General features: G+C 40.2%; 1 protein-coding gene and 1 long non-coding RNA gene across 16 annotated transcripts in view; one reads left to right on the top strand and one right to left on the bottom strand.

The window, feature by feature from the left end:
* TRPM3 (transient receptor potential cation channel subfamily M member 3) overlaps nt 1-19326 on the top strand; it is a 492032-nt gene that overhangs the window by 296337 nt on the left and 176369 nt on the right. For 10 of the 11 annotated variants that reach the window (XM_038527093.1, XM_038527094.1, XM_038527095.1 and 7 more), the window contains one exon: nt 16075-16249. In XM_038527093.1, coding sequence (XP_038383021.1) covers nt 16075-16249 — 175 coding nt within the window. Of the gene's footprint in view, nt 1-16074; nt 16254-19326 lie in introns of those variants that run through there. The other variant, XM_038527103.1, reaches the window with a different exon arrangement.
* Nucleotides 1-19326, bottom strand: part of LOC111096727 — a 130907-nt gene that overhangs the window by 88121 nt on the left and 23460 nt on the right. The window lies entirely within an intron of this gene.

Here is a 19326-nt window from a genome sequence, read left to right on the forward strand (position 1 = left end):
GAGCATCTGCCTTTGGTTCTGGTCATGATCCTGGAGTCCTGGGAGCGAGTCCTACATCGGGCTCCCTGCATGGAGCCTGCTTCTCCCTCTGCCTGTGTCTCTGCCTCTCTCTCTGTCTCTCGTGAATAAATAAATAAAATCTTTAAAAATAAAACAAAAATTTTAAAAATTAAAATTTTCCTTAATTCACATAGATCCAATTCCAAGCCCCCGTTCCATCTAGTTTTGGGAAATTCAGTCTCAGTCTTTATTAGGTCTCTCTTCCCTCCCTCTGACCCCCTTCTCATCCCTCCCCTTCTCCCTGCTCCATTCCTGTCTTCTCCTTCTCTCCCTTCCTGCCTGTTCTCGCTCTCTCTCAGCCTTGTAGCATCCCTGGGAAATTAGGAAGGGGCCTCTTACTTCCCCTCAGCCAAGGTTGCCATTGCTGCCATAACTGCCCAAGCCTGCACATTCCCTCCCAGGCCAGGCAGAAGGCTCTGGAACTCCAGTGCTGAGCAGAGCCCCAGGGTGCACTTCAGGGCAGTCCCTCTCAGGCCAGATGTCCATGCTCATCCTACCCTCCTGGAGTTTTCATTTGGGTGGAAGGAAACAGGAAAAAAAATAAGTAAAATATGTAGTGTACTGCATAGTGATAAATGTTAGGGAGAGAAGTAAGGCAGAGAAGCCAAAAAGGCAGGGATGGGGGCGGTGTGTAGTGCAAGGAAGGGGCTATAATTTTAAACAGAGTGGTAGAGAAGGCCTCATTGAAAGGAAGCATTTGAGTGATGAAACAAGTTAGGGAACACCTTGGGGAAGACTTTCTGGCACAGCTGTGAAAAGGCACTGAGACAGGAATGTGGGTGACATGACTGGAGAACATCAGGAGGCCTGTGTGGCCATGTGGAAGGAACAGGGAGGAGAGGAGCAAGAAAGGAGTCCAGGGAAGGATCAAGGGCCAGACCCAGTGAGGAGGGTAAGAACTTCGACTTCTGCATTCACCCTGGATGAAACAGTAGCTTGCAGTTTTGAGCAAAGGAGTGTTTCTTGTAGGTTTCAACAGAATCACCTTACCTGCTGCGTTGAGTTGCCCACACAGGGAGCAGGTGTGAAAGCAGAAATACCAGTCAAGAGACCATGGCAATAATCCAGGCAAAACCTGGTGGTGCTTTGACGAGGGGTGGTAGCAGTTGAGGAGGTGAGAAGTCTAGCATATAGGCTATAATTTGAAGGCAGAGCAGGCAAGATTTACCTTTAAATTAGACACAAGTTGTGAAAGGGAAAAGGTGAGGCCAGGATGACTCCAATTTTGGGGGTGCTGCCCAGCTAGAAAACTGTGTTGCCATTTATTTGGATGAGGAAGAACCTTGGGATGGGAGTGGCAGATAGGAGACAATATCAGGAGCTTACTCTAGGCATGGCCAATCCGAGGTATCTCAAAGTGCATGTAGCAATGTCAAGAGGAGTACAATTGTGCCAGACTAAAGTTCAGTGGAGATATTCAGTCTGGAGATGTAACTATGGAAATTGTCTGTGGGTAGCCAGTGTATGAAACCATGGGAGTGGGTGAGGTCATTGAGGGAGTGTGTGAAGAGAGGAGAAAAGGAGACAGCAGAGGACCAAGAATGATTCTTAAGACAGTCCTTCTACCAGAGGTCAGGGAGATGAGAAAGGACCAGCAAACACGAAGAAGGAACAGCTAGCGAGCTAAGGAGAGAGAGCTATCTGGAAGCCAAATGAAGAACATATTTTCCAAGAGAAAGGAATGGCCAACTGCATCAAATGCTGTTGACAGGTCCAGTAAGAAGAAACCTAGGGGGATGCCTGGGTGGCTCAGCAGTTGAGTGACTCCCTTGGCCCAGGGCATGATCCTGGGGTCCCAGGATCGAGTCCCACATTGGGCTTTCTGCATGGAGCCTGCTTCTCTCTCTGCCTCTCTCTCTCTGTGTGTGTGTCTCTCATGAATAAATAAATAAAATGTTTTAAAAAAAGAAGAAGGAGAAGGAGAAGGAGAAGAAGAAGAAGAAGAAGAAGAAGAAGAAGAAGAAGAAGAGGAGGAGGAGGAAGAAAAAACAACCTAGGAACTGACCAACAGGGATATTGTGAGTCCCTTCTCCCTGTGTCATCTGCTCCTACTCCTCCCCATCAGAGACACTTGCCTTCACCACCTTCTCTTCAAGACACTAGTGAGCTTAGGTTTTTAACAAAAGCTGTTCAGTGAGTTCATCCTCAGGCCAGCAACACAAAATTTTCCAGAGAAACAACAGCTCAGTGGGCCTTTTTGGAGAAAAAAAACAAATGGAAAACAAATATGAATTAACTAGTAACTCAAAAATGATCCTGCTGCACAGAAAAGATATTACTTACTTCTAGGCAAAGTACCGAGTAGAGAATACATTAAATATAGGTAAATAATATTCAGTGGTACAGTGAAACCCTGCTGAAATAGGATGAAGTGGGAAGCCATGCATTTTGAAATAGTTGGTTCTTGGGGCTGAATTGCAAGAAAAGCATGTATCTTCCAGTAAGGACAATGTTTTTTTTTTCTTAAGATTGTATTTCTTTATTCATGAGAGACACAGAGAGAGAGAGAGAGAGGCAGAGACAGGCAGAGGGAGAAGCAGGCTCTATGTGGGGAGCCTGACCTGGGACTCGATCCTGGGCCTCCAGGATCACACCCTGGGCTGCAGGCGGCACTAAACTGCTGTGCCACCAGGTCTGCCCGACAATGTTTTATCAACCATGTACAACTAAACTGATGTCACTGCTTGGCTTACACAATCAGCTTTCCAGCTTGGTTAGTTTCTCATTGATCTGAGACATACTCAGGCTTGGCAAACTAGCAGATGTTGCCTCATGGGAATCATTTTTATCACATTGGTTAGACCCAAAGGTTGGCAAACTACAGGCCATGGGTCAAATCCAGCATGCCATCTGTCTTTGTAAATAAAGCTTTATTGGAACATGGCTATGTCCATGCTCATTCTTTGGTGCACTGTCTATGGCTGCCTTCATGCCATGGGGGCAGAGGGGAGGACTTACAACAGAGGCTGTCTGGCCTGTAGAGTGGAAAATACTTACTATCTGACCTTTTGCAGAAAAAGTTTGCTGACTCCTGATTTAGACTTTAGAATAGACTACTGAAAATCTAACATGAGTGTCTCAGTCCTACTCCATGGGCTCTTATCTTAAGTTACTACAAAGGACACACCTTAGATTTCACTTCTTTTCATAGTTGGAAGTCTCCTTTACTTATAGCTTAATGCTGGGTCAATGGTTCTCATAGTGTAGTCTGTGGACCAGCAGCAAATAGCATTACTTGGGAACCTGTTAGAAACGCACACTCTCAAGTCTCATTTTAGATCTACCTATTAAGAAGCTCAGGGTGGGGGGACGGGAGCTGTAGGGTGTGCTTTAAGTGCTCCCTAGGTGATTCTGATGCATGCTACGCTAAAAAGCCAGGCGCTAGAGCAGAAACTGATCAAGGAGAGCTAAGAACTTGAAATGGGCATTTCTACACACCTCCTCCTGGTGATAATTTTCAAGGCACCAACTAGTTCTTTGTACATTAGAATTAGTCTTTAAAAAAAAAAAAAAGAATTAGTCTTTAGAGTGCCATTTTCTTGTATATAACATTAGGGTAGTGCCCTTTCTAGAATGATGGTATTAACACTTATTACTGCAAACGACTCTTGGTGGCAGAGTAGGAATAAGCCGAGTGGATCTTTCACACAAACATGACAGAGTAGGATAATAAGTGAGTGATTAAGGACCCAAAGACCATTGGATGCCCCTGGGCCATGACTGTCTGCTGATTCTTCATCATGGCATCCCAATGTGTTTAAGTGATAGAATGTAATGAGGCATTTATTTATAAGAGAGAAAAGTAGACGGGATTTATTTTCGGTACCATCAAGGATATGCTAGAATGAGAAAAACTTTAAATCGATATTTTCCCCCTATGGGATTTATGCAGGTGCTGCTGGATTGTAGATGCTATTTTCTTTTGCTTAATGATCTAATCCTTCCCTGGAGTTTCATCCCTCTGAGAACCTAACAGGAAGGAATATCTCTAATAATGAATAGCTGTGGTTTAGATGGAGCTAGAAACCTGATCACAGAGAATCAGAGAGGGACAACAGTGGGTCTTGGCCTTATTAAGCAAGGAGGAGATGCAGTAAAGGAACAGCAAGCAAACTCAGGCCCCTTTCTAAATATTGAGGCTGGTGTCCATGTTTAAAATCTTCCAGAAATAAGTTTGAGACGCTAAGACATGAGAAAGGTAGAGTGATGATATGTACTGGTTTGTCCAAGACCAGATAGTTCTGGCTTATACTGTCAACCCTGAAAAACTACTAATGATTGATGACCCCTTCACTTGGAAAAGCATCCTAGTATTTGTATGATAAATAGCATGGTCACTCCAAGTGAGAGACAACCCAGTGGAGTCCAGTAGAGTACAGTGTGCAGACTCTGCTTTTCCTAGCAGGCCCCTGTTTTAAACCCAATTCAGATATGCAATTAACTCTCTATGACTCAGTTTACTTAACCATAAAATGGGGATAATGATATCTCTATCATAGGGTTGTTGAACAGACTGAGTAAACAAGTACGATCCGCCTGACTGCTGCCCAGTACCTCGTAGGTGCTCAACAACTGCTGTTTCCCGTAAGATAAAAAGAAACTGCCTTCAGCCAGTTGGCTGAACTGGCTTCACTACATGAGATCACTTGGAGCAACCCAGAAATTCATAAGTGACCTTGTTTGGGCTCCATTTGTCACTAGGGTTTTTAACAGTTTGTCACTGTTGTTTCCTTTTGAGGAGCTGTAAAAAACATAAATACAAAACTGTCTTTCAGAGAAGGCCATATTTGTACTTGGGAAATAATTTCACATTCACAAGTTTGAACCAGAGGCTTGAGTTTGTTAGATGCTCTGCTGCAAAGTGAATGCCAGAAAGTGAAATACGAGTATTATAATTCATGTTTTGGAGCTCAAGAAAGCCCAATAAATTATACTTCACCCTTGATGGGACGAGACTGGAAGTGACAGAGAGCGTTGGGCCCCAGAGTCAGGCAGATGGAGATCAAAATATCATTTTTATTAATGGTGAAGTTGTTGGAAATAAAGACTTAGTGTGAGGGCCAAATGGATTGGCCTACTCACTCCAGCCTCCAGACAGCAAACCAGAGAAGAAATTTGTATCTACAAAAGACACCTTTACTAACAGCCACTGACTGGCACTGATCCAAAGGAAGAAAGAAGCTAAATTCTCTTCAGTGGAAGTCTTTGAGTAGATTTACTCTATCTAACCAAGAAATATGGACAGACATTAGCGATCACTGATCACATTGCTCAGTTTTATATGTGGCGAAGAGTAAGGGAAGGGCAAGAGGCTAGATGTGCTCTACTAACAGACCTCCATCCACACAGAAACTTGAAACAGGGGAAAGAAGGCTCCTCGTGATGTTGTCATTCATTTCTCACTGAGCCTTTAGTCACAGTAAAGATTTGATTAGACTTGACACACTGTCTTTTAGAAAAGATGCCAGATAATCAAATAAAAATGTATCATTTCTCCCAATTGCTGGTCAGAAATTGGACTAAATACCATTACTAGATCCCAAATAGTCAGAACATTTGTCTCATATATGATAGGGCAGTCAGTTATTTTAAAAACCCTGGTGGTGAATGAAGGTCACTCCTAGCCCACAGCACCTTAGCTGCTGAATCATATCAAACATTTCGGAGGGAATTAGGTTTCCATTTCAGTCATGCAGTTCTCTACCCATTTCATCTGGAGGAAGTAATAGCTTTCATGGCTATTGTTCCAGCAAAGGGAAGAATGTAAACCTTTGTTTACATCTTTGCCCGTCGATGGCCAGGACACGTTGTCACTCCAGCTGGGTCCAATTCTGAGAAACAATGAGGCCTCAATTTAAAAGTACAAGACAGCTGAACCGAAATTGGCTCTTTGAGTCACTAAGAATCTGGACTCATCCAGACCTAATCCAAATGGACAAGTGAAATATGAGCACCAACCTGGGTGACTCAGCATCTTCTTCTCTAGGTCTCTGACTACTGCTGAGACCCATTGGTGAAGGCCTATGAAAGGCCAGCATGGAGCCACTTTTAAGCCATTTATGGCTATCATCTCTACTGTCAGCAGGACACATCACTAATATTGAGAGATGGCACTCAGTCCCTTAATGACCACCAATTTATTCCCATCCCTGCCCAAGGTCTAGACCCCAGACTCTATACATTTTAATTTTGTTTTACTTCACAAGTATTTAAACTACCTACTATGTTTGAGGCACTTTGGAAACCAGGATGTTGCTTAAGGGAGGAAGAGGGGTTCTATTCCAAGAATTTTAAAATTTAGTGGATGAAACTTTCATGAAAGCAAGACAGAATAAAATACCTGCCAAAAATTATGTAAAAGAAAAACAAATCCACAATGGACTGCAAAGGAATGAATGATTAATACTACCCAAGGGAGCTAGGAAGTGCCTCAGGAAGTAGTAATGTTTGAACTGAAATTTGGAGATTGAGTTGGGGTCTCTGAGGGGCCACAATATTAGCATCTGTCTTCCTCATCCAAACTCTGAACAATTTGAGAAATTAAAAAAAGAGAAGTACTCAATGGGACTCAAAATATCACTTTTTTGTTGGGCAAGTTAGCAGGTATGGCTTTAAGTCTCTTGGTCAAATGGGCTTGATGGCTCCTCCAAAGAAGGCAGCATTCCACAAGGAGCCTTCACCCCACCCCCACCCCACCACACATGGCTTTAGGCTCAGGGCCCCTGGAGAAGCTGGGAGACCTCATTCTTCCTCATGGAACCGGGAGTGGGGAGAGATACTCCCTTCTAAAAATTAGGATGGCTAAGAATCCTAGATGGTGGATCACAATAGTCTGATGAGACCAGAGTTAGGGTGAACAGAGGGTTCTTGTGGGAGACAAAGCTGCAGATGAAGGCTGGGGCCAGAACATGGGGAACCCTTCCTGTCACATGAAAGGTATGGGCTTTTGTCTCTAAGCAATGGGAACCCACTAAAGAAGGCTACAGAAAAGACTGTATTTATGATGAAAACTAGCTGGTGATGACTATTGTGGAGGCTGGGAAATTAGTCAGGAAGTACTTCTAGTAGTCCACAGGAATGAGCATACCAATGAGCATAGAAACTGGGCATTTAGAATAACTTAATGAGGATTTAAATCAGATCTCAGTGCCCTGGAGCTCAGGCCAGTTAATTGAGGGAAATTGCTTGTGTCACAAAACATCTAAAACTTTCTGGGGAAATTAATTACATAATCATTTAACCTATAAGAAATAAGGAGGTAGCCTGATGGTAATTCAGTGTCCTCCCTTTCCTGCCTGCCTTCCATGCCTCAAGTTTTAGTGAGCAACTACTACATGTACAGCACTGTATGGCATGCAGGGAATACAAAGACAAACCTACCTAAATAGAGAAAAGAGGTGCTCAAACATGTAATCAATGAGACAAAACTTCAAGAGAGAGGAAAGGTACTATGAGAATGGTTTTATTTATAACAAAGTAATTGATGGACACATTTATAAAGACATATTCATTGACTTGGGCTTTTAGAAAAAGCAAATGCTATGAGGAATCACAAGTGAGGATGGTTACTTCTGCCTGGTGGGGTAAGAGGGGAAAGGGCTCAGGAAGATTTGTCATTGAGCCTGGGAATTGGAGATGAGTGTGAGTTCCTCACACAGAGTCAGAAAGACCATTCCTTAAAGAGAGAAAGACCTTTTCACATTTTCACATTTGGGGCAGGAAGAAGTAATTGCAGCCTGTCTCAACTAGTACAAAGAGGTTTTTGGAGGAAGGGCAAATTAACATACATGCTGCCATTTTGCCATTACCTGCAACCTTTCTCTTTCGTACCATCTACCTCTCCCCCCTCTATCTTCCCTCCACTGTGGACTAGATCTTTCCATGTTATGTTCAATCCACAATTCCCTGGGCTGCTCTGCTGCCTGCTAATTCCATCAAGAAACCAAAGGAACTTGTTTGGGCTGTGGACCTAGATCCTGGCACATTTATAGGGGAGGATAGACAAAGTATTATAAAGTAAAATGAGTTAGGACCACTCTGATTACCTTCTATTTGAGAAGGCAAGGGGTGCTTTTTGATGTGGTTTTTGAACAGACAAGAAACCAAGAAGCCTGTAGCTTTGTTTGGGCGAGTTTTCTCGTAGACTTAGATCAATTACATTAAAACATTCAGCCGGCAAACAATGCCCCTCAAAGAAAATGCTGGCTCTTTCCTTTTATGAAAGTAATACTTGCACCACAGCCCATGGGATTGGCTATTCCCTTTCTATTGAAATGATTCACATAGAATGTTCCTTGAATGTCTTGGTAATAGGCAAACACTAATAGCAGGATATTTCAATCAGAACTGGCTGGCCATAAGGGAATAACTGTTTCTCATTGACTAAGTCAAAAGCCAAGTTACTTTATTAGCATATAATATACTTGGAGTCAGTTTATGGGTTTTGTTATTTGGCATTTGCATCTTTGTCCAACCCACAGAACTCAAAAAGCCCTTCCAAGCTGGTTGAAGAACTAAGGAGAGGCTCATGGTAGAAGGCATTTGGGGAGTGATAGAAAAAGTCACCTAGTAACTTCCCTTCCCTTCACCTACCCCAAAAAAGAAAGTTTTAGCCTTTTGGATACAAGGAAAAAAAAACTGTCTTCCTAAGCATATTATTGGGCTGTATGAGAGAACATTCAAACTTTGGAAAAATATGTTTCAAATTATTTGTCAGAGCCTCTTTTGGTTTAAAAATATGAAATGCATTTATTCTTCTTTCATCCTCATGAATATTTATGTGTATTTAAAGTAGAAATCTTTTATAGGCTTAATAAATATAAATAAGCATCTTTATATCTGTTTTTGTTTAACCATATGGTTCTTAAGTGCCAGACTCCTCTTTTCTAAGTGTTTTCCCACACATTTCTTTCCCACACAATAATGACTAATTGTAAATAATATCTCTCTCTCTCTCTCTCAATCTCTGTCTCTCTCTCCTGCACACACACACACACACAGGCCTCTCCCTCCCTCTCAGGCCACATGATCTCTTCTCTGTGGTACCCTCTGCCCCTTCCTTTCTTCCTGCATCCAGTCTTCTTTACTTTTTTAATCACCCTTCAAGATCCCACCACAGCCACGGCTCATAGAGGCTTCACTCCCCACCAATCCACTCTCCAGTTACTCACTTCAGGCCTGAGGGTTTCCACTCCAATTCCAGGAAGCCCAATGTGGCCCACTGCAAGTCTGGAATCCACCTCTAGTCCAGTAAGCTTTGAAAGAAGCCAAGTAAGGCCAACCTTCTGTGGACAGGTCAATTCTCCAATAGGGAAGCATAACATGGAGGACATGACAGGTGTTTCCAGGACACATACTACAGTCACCTCTTTGGATGGCCTACAGGTACCTCATTTAATCCACTCATCCACCCTCCCAGTCTGTCCTTTGCCCTCTGATTGCCAGATAGAAAATCAAAACAAGACAATCTCCAAATTGAAAGCCAGTCGGTGAGAGCTAGTACAGCGTTCCTATGAAAACACTGGTAGCATTGATAATGCACAAAATAGATTAACTCAACAGTATTGAAAACAAGATGGACAAAAAGAGATTTTCCATATTAGTTTGATAGATTTTACATTCTCTGTCCCCAGGAAAGGAAATGCTATATCATCAACTTTAAATCACTTATCACTAAGAGAGGCATTCATATTATTTCAAACTCTGTATCTTTAATGTCTTACAACCATCTATCTCTAGCCAAATTTGCTGAGATTTTAAATATCAAGATAAAATACACATGTGTGTTGATTCTGGCATATTGGCATTAGCTATAAATGAGAAGGACTGTATATGGAGGGGACCCATTAAGTTAAATATCAGTAAAGGAGTTGCCATAGGAATTGGTGATGACAGGAAAAGACATTTAAGAAATTCACATTATTTTCACCTAAAGCAGGGGGAAAGTCCTAAAGGGAATTGGAAATTTATACTTTGGGAAGTCCCAACCATAGGGAAAGACCCCAACCATCTTTCCAAGAACTTCCTTCCCACTTGAGAACCATAAGTATCCAGAAGCGAAGCATCTTGTTGCATGCGGCTTTGTTTTCACTGCCTAATAGTTTGTCAGGTACTTTATACTCCAAATGCTTCCCTAAGCATCAATTTAGGTGCAGAATTATAGTGACAGACATTATAGTAATTTATAATGACACAAAGGAGTGGTCTGCAGTGGGTTTGGCATTCACCAATTGGTTATATCACTTGGATTCACTAAAAGATAATTGGGTTTATTACCCAGTTCCAAGTAAGGCCATCCTATTGTCTTGAATAGATAGTATATTCTACCTCTAAAACATGAAGGTCATATCTAAAACATCTGCTTCCACAGAAAACTGAAAGATCATCTTTTCAGAAGAAGAAAAAATGTTTGCTTATGTCATACCTTAGATATTTTTTTCTTATGTTGTTCCCTAGATATTTTCTTAGGCTCGCTCTATTCTTTCATAGCTTGAAGATTTCCAATTGAGTTTCCTTTTGCAAAGTACAGCATACTAAAGTATTCTGTCTCTGGGCAATAATATTCTATAGTTGTATCTGCATATTCATGTGCTATGAATCTCTCTAATTATAAGAAGCACCTTGAACTTAATAAACAAGAATAGTTTTGAGTGTCATCAGTTTCACACCGTGATTACCAGATTTATGTACTTTCCATAAATCTATCCACAATTTTTCTGATCATAGAAGAGATGTACTAAATAGATAAGAGGGGGAATCCCTGGAGGCAACCATTGAGCGCCTGCCTTCCATCCAGGGCATGATCCTGGAGTCCCAGGATTGATTCCCCCATTGGGCTTCCTGCATGGAGCCTGCTTCTCCCTCTGCCTGTGTCTCTGCATTTCTGTCTCTGTGTGTGTGTGTGTGTGTCTCTCATGAATAAATAAATAAAATCTTTTTTAAAAATAGGTAAGAATATCAAGAATGTCTTTCTGAAACTATCGGTTGAAAGTTGTGTATTATGCAAACTTCAGCCATTACTTCTCAAGTGGGTAGCAAATTGGTGTCCATTAAAATGAGGCAAACAACTTACTGCTTCTCTTCCCATCACTATAGTAATTGCTAATACCTCCCCATGTCCGTGCAAGGTTCTGTTTGAAAAATGCAAAATCTTGGGTAGTTGTTGAGTTTTTATGGCCTTGTTATGTAGTCCAAATGCAGGAAATAGTGACCAGTATTCCCTTGGTAGAGTCAACCATTGAACCAAAGACTGGGCTATTCAAGTGAGAAGCTGGATGAAGGGAACATGTTCAATGCTTTATAACTTTATGCAAATTTTAATTATGCAACTTTAAAGTCATGAAACATATACTGGTAAAGTCTTACCATATCCGTAATTTCAAAGCATATGAATTCTCCACACAAACTAGCAAATCATCAAGAATCACATAATCCCAGTGCTGCAAGGCCAATGTATTAACTGTGTTCATGTTGTTGTCACACAACTTTGGGGGCTTGACAGAAATGCCCACCCACCATTGACAGTCTCAGTCTTGAATGCATTCTTTAGGAAATCATCTCTCACAGAAAGTTTGAATTTCCTTTCTAAATGGCCTCTACTGTAATAATCACATGATTTGAGGCCTAGGTCATTATGGCCTACCTATATAATCAACCCTCTATGCTCCTTCTTCATGTAAATGTGAACCATTTCCCAACAGCAAATATATTACTCCTTAGGCCCATAGGCATCTTAGATCATATATAGTGATGTTGACATAAAACTAAAGTGTTAATTTACTTGGATCAAAATTCTCATGTTATCCAGGCATTTTACTACAAGACCGAATATTTTTACAAGTGCCTGAACTGATCATAGATTATGATCTTATGTCAGCAGAAATAAAGAGAGAAAGAATGAGGAGAAGCCTTTTGGAATTTTAAGACATTCTTCTATTCCTGCCACCTCCCTTCCCCACAACACCCAACTCAGTTTTTGCTTAAGCCAATTTTGACACTTTCTGCCTTTTGAGAGCCCAGGTTAAAGTACATAGCAGTCAGAACAAAAATGTGACAAGAGTCTAAGAGGTTATCTTCTGCAAAGAACAATTAATTGGGGTTTGGCTTGCAATTTGAAAGCCCTATGTCAACCTGGAATCTTGTAGAATGTTGCTGTTAAATCCATTATCCCAGCCCACAGTTTTGAAGGCTATGCTTCCAGTTCCAACATTGCAAAAGCTCAAGAGTGTGGCAAACATCTTGCCTCTTCCTGCTTAAGCAACTCTACATCACTGTAAAATTAAATTCTAATGGAAATCTCTGAGAACTACTGAAAGCCATTGGTTATGGTAGAAAACAAAAAATTATAACTAAGGAATTAACCTATTTTTCCCCAAAAGCACAGGAAATATATTCACACACACCACAAAAGTCCCTGAGGGCACTAGATAAAGTGAAAAAAGTTTCCTGAATAATAGAGATATTTTTTTAAGACTGTAAATATGAACAACTATTTTTTTTTGTTGTGAATGGCTAGTAGGTTTAGCTGAACATGGTATAAATTTGCAATTATCTTCAAAAGGATTTACATTTATTTTGTTTGGGGCATGAAGAAAATAGTATTGGGCCATGTGAATCAAGCTAATATGTAGTAGAGTCCAGAAAGAAAAATGTTTTATGTCATTAATAGAAAATATACTGTTCTTGATATTTTAAAAAGCTTTTTCTTTACTAATGAAGTCATAGGCCACAGATTCTATTTTTATATTTGTGACTTTCTCTAGGACATCTTTGATATCCTGTGTCCAAAACATAACTTAGAAACTAAAGTGTGAACAGAAGAAATAAAGAAAAATAAGAGAGAAACCGAAGGGAAGAGTGACATCCTAAAGATAGTATTTATTCTGGAAGTTTAGCCAGTTAGTGGACAGCAATAGTATGATATAGTTCCCTTGGGCATAGAGTTTCTTTTGAAAACCCATTCTAGAACTTCTTTCACAGGCCTCAGTGAGCTTCATAAAACAGCGCAAACTGAAAATCTATGCAGCTATAACAATATGCTTAATTTAGGGTAAAATTTTGTAAAGAGTCCATTTGCAGGTTTTACATAAATCACTTTCAAAGATCCATAAACTCTTGAAATGACATACAAACATTTTTGTGACTATCCACATATGTGTTTATTTTTCTGGAGAAAGGGTCACTAGCTTTCATCAGATTTACAAATGTATTCAGAGATCCTTGTCTCCAAAAACTAGGCCATGAACCACTGCTTTCATTCATTACTACTGGATATCATTTCTTTGCTCAGAAACAAAGGCTGTGTGTGTGTGTGTGTGTGTGTGTGTGTGTGTGTGTGTGTCTCCTGACAGAAAGACTTAATATTACCATATTGTGGTAGGTTTAGTTTACATAGAACATGATATTTTTAGATATAGCCTCATGCTCTACCTCCCATAACTAAGAAATTCAAAAGTACTTATTATTTTAAACTATAAGGGCTTTTATTATCTATGGAACAAATCTCCATGTATTATCACTGTAGGAAATGGGAGAGAATTTGGAAGCCAGATATATTCAGTATTTTTGAAAAGGGAGATGATATCTTGATAGTTCTTTCAATTTTTACCACTAGATCTTAATAATAATATAAATTAATGTAGTTGTTTTCATCCTTTAAGCGATAATGGCTTAATTCCAAATATAGGAAATTTGATCATCTAAAATTTCTCTGTGTTTCTAGGGGTTACAACAATTTGGTTCATTAATAAATACATTGATATGAAACCATTAGACAGTTTATTGCTCTCAAGTCATCCTATGAAACTTGATCCTTTGCACCTCTGTATCCTTTCAAAGGGAAGAGAGGCTTCCAGCCATCTTGCCTATTGTCTGATAGATTGTAGATCACTGGAAATTCATGAAGGCTCATTCTAGGACTTCTCCATGAGAACATTGAGTGGATCACAGTTGGTCTGTGAGTTGGAGTAAAGATCCCACTGACAGAATCAGTGCTCAAGACCAGAATTTGGCAAAGGGCTCTCTTGGAAGAACCTAGAAATAAGTCTCAACATACCATTTGGTATAAAACAGCAAGTACAGTGCATTGTTCCTTGATATGCAACAATACGATAGCATGCACTGAAGCAAGGAAAAGGGGAAAATTAGATGGCATAGTTCTTTGGGGAATACCTCATAAAAGAATTTGAAACATTGGAGTAGAGACTCTTTTTCAAGGCATATTAAAATAGTGATCCACATAGGGGTGGGTATGTCATATGTCAGCAAGTTGTCTTCCAAAAGAAGTGTGTTGTATTAACATTTCAAGTTAGCCTTTAGTTTTCAAAGAGCCTTTCAACAGGAATTTCTTTAATCCTCATAATCAGCAGTGGGAAAAATATTTCCTTCATAGACACGTAGAATTTTAAAGTGACATTTTGCCTGAATCATTAAGGGTTTTTGGGCCAAAGAGGAGCTGCTTTGACCTTTCACTTCCCTCTCCTTGGATTTGAAGGGGTAATTCTCAAAACTTCTCCATCCACAGAAACATTGGATGGCATCACAGGTCATCCCTCTCCTCTGATTCCTTCTGCAGCACAAAAAAAGAAATCTTGGGACCCCCAATCGTCATTTTCTTACATTTTTAAAACATTGATTTTTGTGTAACTGACATTTTGGATCATTCCTTTAAGATGAAAATGAAACCATGAAAAACATTGACTTAGGAAATAAAAGGCCCCAGAATACCGATGCACTGTAGAAGTGTAACAGGTCACCCAAGTCAAATACAATCGCTTATTAATGGAACAAGAAAGCAAACCTCCAACTATTATTTCTCACAGGACAGCAGTTTCTGGATGAAAGAAAAAAAAACACAGCAGGAGGGGAAAGGGGAAAAACTGGGATTGCTAAAGGCCTTTTTTGGGTTTTTTTAGTTCATATTTACAGAAGTGGTACAGAATCTTGATTATTTGTTTTTTAAGTTAACTGCTCAGTAAAAAGCCATCTCATTTTTATGGTACTGGTCAATTCCTTAGTTGTTCTGGGAAGGTGAAGAGTGAGAAAATGCAGTATGATACCAAAATGAGCAAGAGAAGTGACTCAATGAACTATGATGACACTTGAGAGGTTGCTCGAAAATGCGCTTCATTTCTTTCTCATCACATCTCTCAGGGGCGAGAGACATTAATATTCCTCTTTAATATGTTAGGTCAAACCATGTGTGAGTGCTGGCATTAGGGGAATTTTTACATCTTCTAGCTCACCATTAATAGCTTAAATTCTTTAGAAAAGGTCTGTGGCACCCCCTGAATTCAACAACTGTTTCCGGACCACCCCTTATGTGCTTGGTGGCACCTTGCTCAGTGGTAAATGACACAGTAATGGCAAGTAGCAGGTGGCAGATGGCAGGTACCACATCTACTGTGTTCTTTATCATGACTGTTAAGCTGTTAAGAACCAATAATCAAGCTGATCATTTATGGTCACTTATGGATAGACCCTAATGCAGCCAATAGTTGACCTGACAAGTGCAAACCTGCCCCCAGTTGTCTCGAATAGTCTTTGATAAAGAGAACCATTCAGGTGTTTTCTCAGCACTGTGATGATGTCAAGGATCCAGCCCATTTTAAATTCCCATTTTTTGTATAAGAAACTGAACCACTGGGTTCATGTGAGACTTGGTTAAAGTCTTTTGGCTGCTGGCTCAGGGCTTCATCTACTAACCAATTCCTTTCTCTCCCTCCTCACCCTATGCACCCCCTATCCCTGTAAACTATGGCAGTGGGTGCCATCCCCGGCCCCAGCACTGCGGGAGCTCTGGGGAGAGGGCAAAATCACATAGACTCTCTGGTGGGAAGATTCTGCTGGAGGATGTTGTATAAAATTTTTGCTCCATATTTTATCCCTATATGTTGTTATCTCCCCCTTGCTCAGTAATTTTAGTTTGTGCTTTTTGTTCCCCTTTTTGTTTCTTTGGTTTGCTGGCTTTGTGTTCTTTTCTCTTTTTTTTCCTTTTCTTTTCCTTTTTTCATGCAGGAATCGGTCAAGGTGTTCCGGTGGTGGCGCTCATTGTGGAAGGAGGACCCAATGTGATCTCAATTGTCTTGGAGTACCTTCGAGACACCCCTCCCGTGCCAGTTGTTGTCTGTGATGGGAGTGGACGGGCATCGGACATCCTGGCTTTTGGGCATAAATATTCAGAAGAAGGCGGGTAGGTAATTTGTCAGGCCCTGTAAGAGACCTTTGAGTACAAAGCCTGTGTGCCAAGCTTGGGAAGATGATATCAGTTGATTGCGATGTTTGGTATGGGAAGGTGCTGGGGAAGAGCAGGGGAACATATTATAAATGTCTAAATGTCCTAAATGAGAAATTCCATGAAAGCTCCACTAGACCAGTCTTATACAGACAAAAGGAAAGGAGGAGGTTGTAGGACTTGGTATCCTTTCTCTTCATTTCTTCTCTTTTTTGCTCCTCCCACTAAGGAGAAACAGGGACTGGGCTTTAACACATAAAGCAAAGCTAACCTGGATCATATAGTTCAGGTTAGTACCTTGGGAGAGGCTGGGATATATAGCTTCACTGAACTGCTGCAGGTTTACAAAGGCCAAACATTTACAAGACCTTTTAGTGGCCCGTGTTGCCAAATCCCCCTAAATTCGCTTAGAAAGCAGAGCCACTAACCACTCTGGTCCTCTGTACACCCTTCCTGGACTCCTCGCCCTTCCCATGCACTTTCCTTGGTCTATATATTCCCCATTGCTACTTTCAACAATCCAAAGTCCCAGCCCCAAGGAGGGCTTCCCTTCCCATACTTCCCTGCCAGTCTGAGTTCTCTCCTGATGAATAGTAAAATCCAAGCACTCTTGCATATTATTAGATCAAAGTAAGTCATCTCAAGGCATGAATGTGTGTGAGGAGAAAAACTCAGGAGGAGTCATTGAATTTTTTTTAAATGTTGTAAAAAGTTTTATTTAAAAAAAAATGTTTAAGAAAGTTTTTTATCTCTATACCCAACATGGGGCTCTAACTCACAACCCTGAGATTAAGAATCACATGCTCTTCTGACTGAGCCAGGCAGGCATCCCAAGTCATTGAATTTTTAAATAAGGAACTTCCTGACCTAATCAATTCTCCTAACACATGAAACTGGTGGGAGAAAGGAGCCCCAAAGGAAATGGGACCTTTTATTCATCCCTTTTACAAACATACACAAAGTGGCTCCTGGGTGCCATGCACTGAGATGGGAAAAAGCATAACAACTATTCCTACCCTCAAAGAGCTCATAGAAAGTCTGTAAGTAGACCAGTATGTAATGATAACAGAGAGTGATCAGTGAGCCTGCCGACTGCAGGACATGCCCTCCTCCACCTGTCTGCCAGGCAGCCCAGCAGCGCTCCAGGTGAGCCATTAACACAGACCCTTCTCTGGTAAGTGTGTGAACCTAAAGTGGCAAAGGGGGCATAGGAAAGTCACCAGCCCTCCAGGTAACATTGCAAACAGTTAAAGTGATTTCAGGCCTGTGAAAGCTATTGATATGAAAACAAAAACAAAAAACAAAAAATAAATAAATTTTTTAAAAAACCAATATTGCTGAGCATGAAATTGGAGTTTGCTTCCTGGCAAATATAAATTACTTTTATCTTTTCCCTTCATTGTAAATATTGGTTTGTTCTATAGCTAGAAAACTGAAAAGAACATTTGCCCAAAGCCTTCATGTCGTTTACCAACCAGACAGAGTTCAGGATCCTCAGCTGTTCTTTGCTTTTATTAAAAATTTAGCCATAGTTCTCATTGATTCAAATATAGCAACGTGTTCCTTTTTCAAAAATAACTAAAGTACTTATACAGTTTTTAGCTTTGGCTTACTTTTTTGCCTCCCAGTGCTTGTAATTATTTTACTGTATTTCCGAAAAGTAGAGACAAGGTTGCATTCAGGATGCACATTTCCTTTTCAGAAAATTGATGAAAAGTGAGCTGCTCATCACAGTATTTCAGGTTTCCTAGGTCTGTACACAATGAAGGTCTGAACCCAGGGCCTACTTTTTGTCCTTATTGGGGGTTGTATACTTTGAAAATGTTACAATTTTCCAATTCTTCCTGCTTCTGTTTTTTATACAGTGGAAATGTTACACATTTTAGAGCTTGGGTGGGGTGGGAGGGTGTGTCTGTATTATTTAAGCTAGGGGACAGATACACAGGGCAGTTATGTGCTTCCCCAAGGCCACATGGCCCAGGATCTTGTGCCAGGATTCTTTCTGGTCTATTATAAAAATTCGCTGAAATGGATTTTGTGGTATGTGCCTTCGTGTTTCTTATGTAGTACTTCAATGATACTGTCTTTTAATACAAGTGCACTTAAGTTTCCTTCAGCTTCCTCTTTGCACTATAATTTCTAAATTTTTTGTATTATTCCATGTATTCTCAAAAGATAAAATCAATGCATTCCTGGTGGTAAACCAATGTCCAAGCTGACCAAAGTGGGTTCCTTTCCCCAACCCTTTCTTTTAAGACTTTTTAAAAAGTTTTTATTTAAATTCCAGTTAGTTAACACATAGTGTAATATTAGTTTCAGGCATCATGTGGATTCTTTTTCTTCCCCTGACACAGATACAAATTAAGAGTCAGAAATATGCCCTTTTAACTTTAATCAGCAATTTTACTTTTAAAATGAAAGTTTAGTTTTAGTTATGGTTATTTTATGACTAAAATACACAAAATCTCTCTTTTTTAAAAAAAAAAGATTTTATTTATTTAGTCAGGAGAGAGGCAGAAACAAAGGCAGAAGGAGAAGTAGGCTCCCTGGATCACGCCCTGAGCTAAAGGCAGCCACTCAATCACTGAGCCCCCCAGGTGCCCTGCAAAAGCATAATCTATATAGGATCTTTGCAAACACACAAACCATAGTTGATTTTCAAAGAACCCAAAGGCATGCAGATAACTAGCATGATGATAAAGAATTGAGTTATAATTTCTTATGTTGGGAATTATTAAAATTAAAACTTTAAAAAATTTAAGAAACATTTAGAAACAGGAAAATTGAAACTCCAAGAGAAGCTTTGTATTGAGAAGCTTTGTATTTGTCAATCCAAATATATAAATCTATATTTATTTATTTTATATGGTATTATAATAAAACTATGCCCTTGCTCCATGAGAGGAATTATAAATTTATCATGATCAAATGAATCCATGGCGTTTCTCTGGATCATGTGAATAACTGCCAGAATTAATCATGTTTATTTAGCTTGAGTAAGAATTTGGCCACACATGTGCAGCCAATTTAAAAAA

The sequence above is a fragment of the Canis lupus genome, chromosome 1 (genome assembly GCF_011100685.1).
Source record: "Canis lupus familiaris isolate Mischka breed German Shepherd chromosome 1, alternate assembly UU_Cfam_GSD_1.0, whole genome shotgun sequence".
NCBI classification, from domain to species: Eukaryota; Metazoa; Chordata; class Mammalia; order Carnivora; family Canidae; genus Canis; species Canis lupus.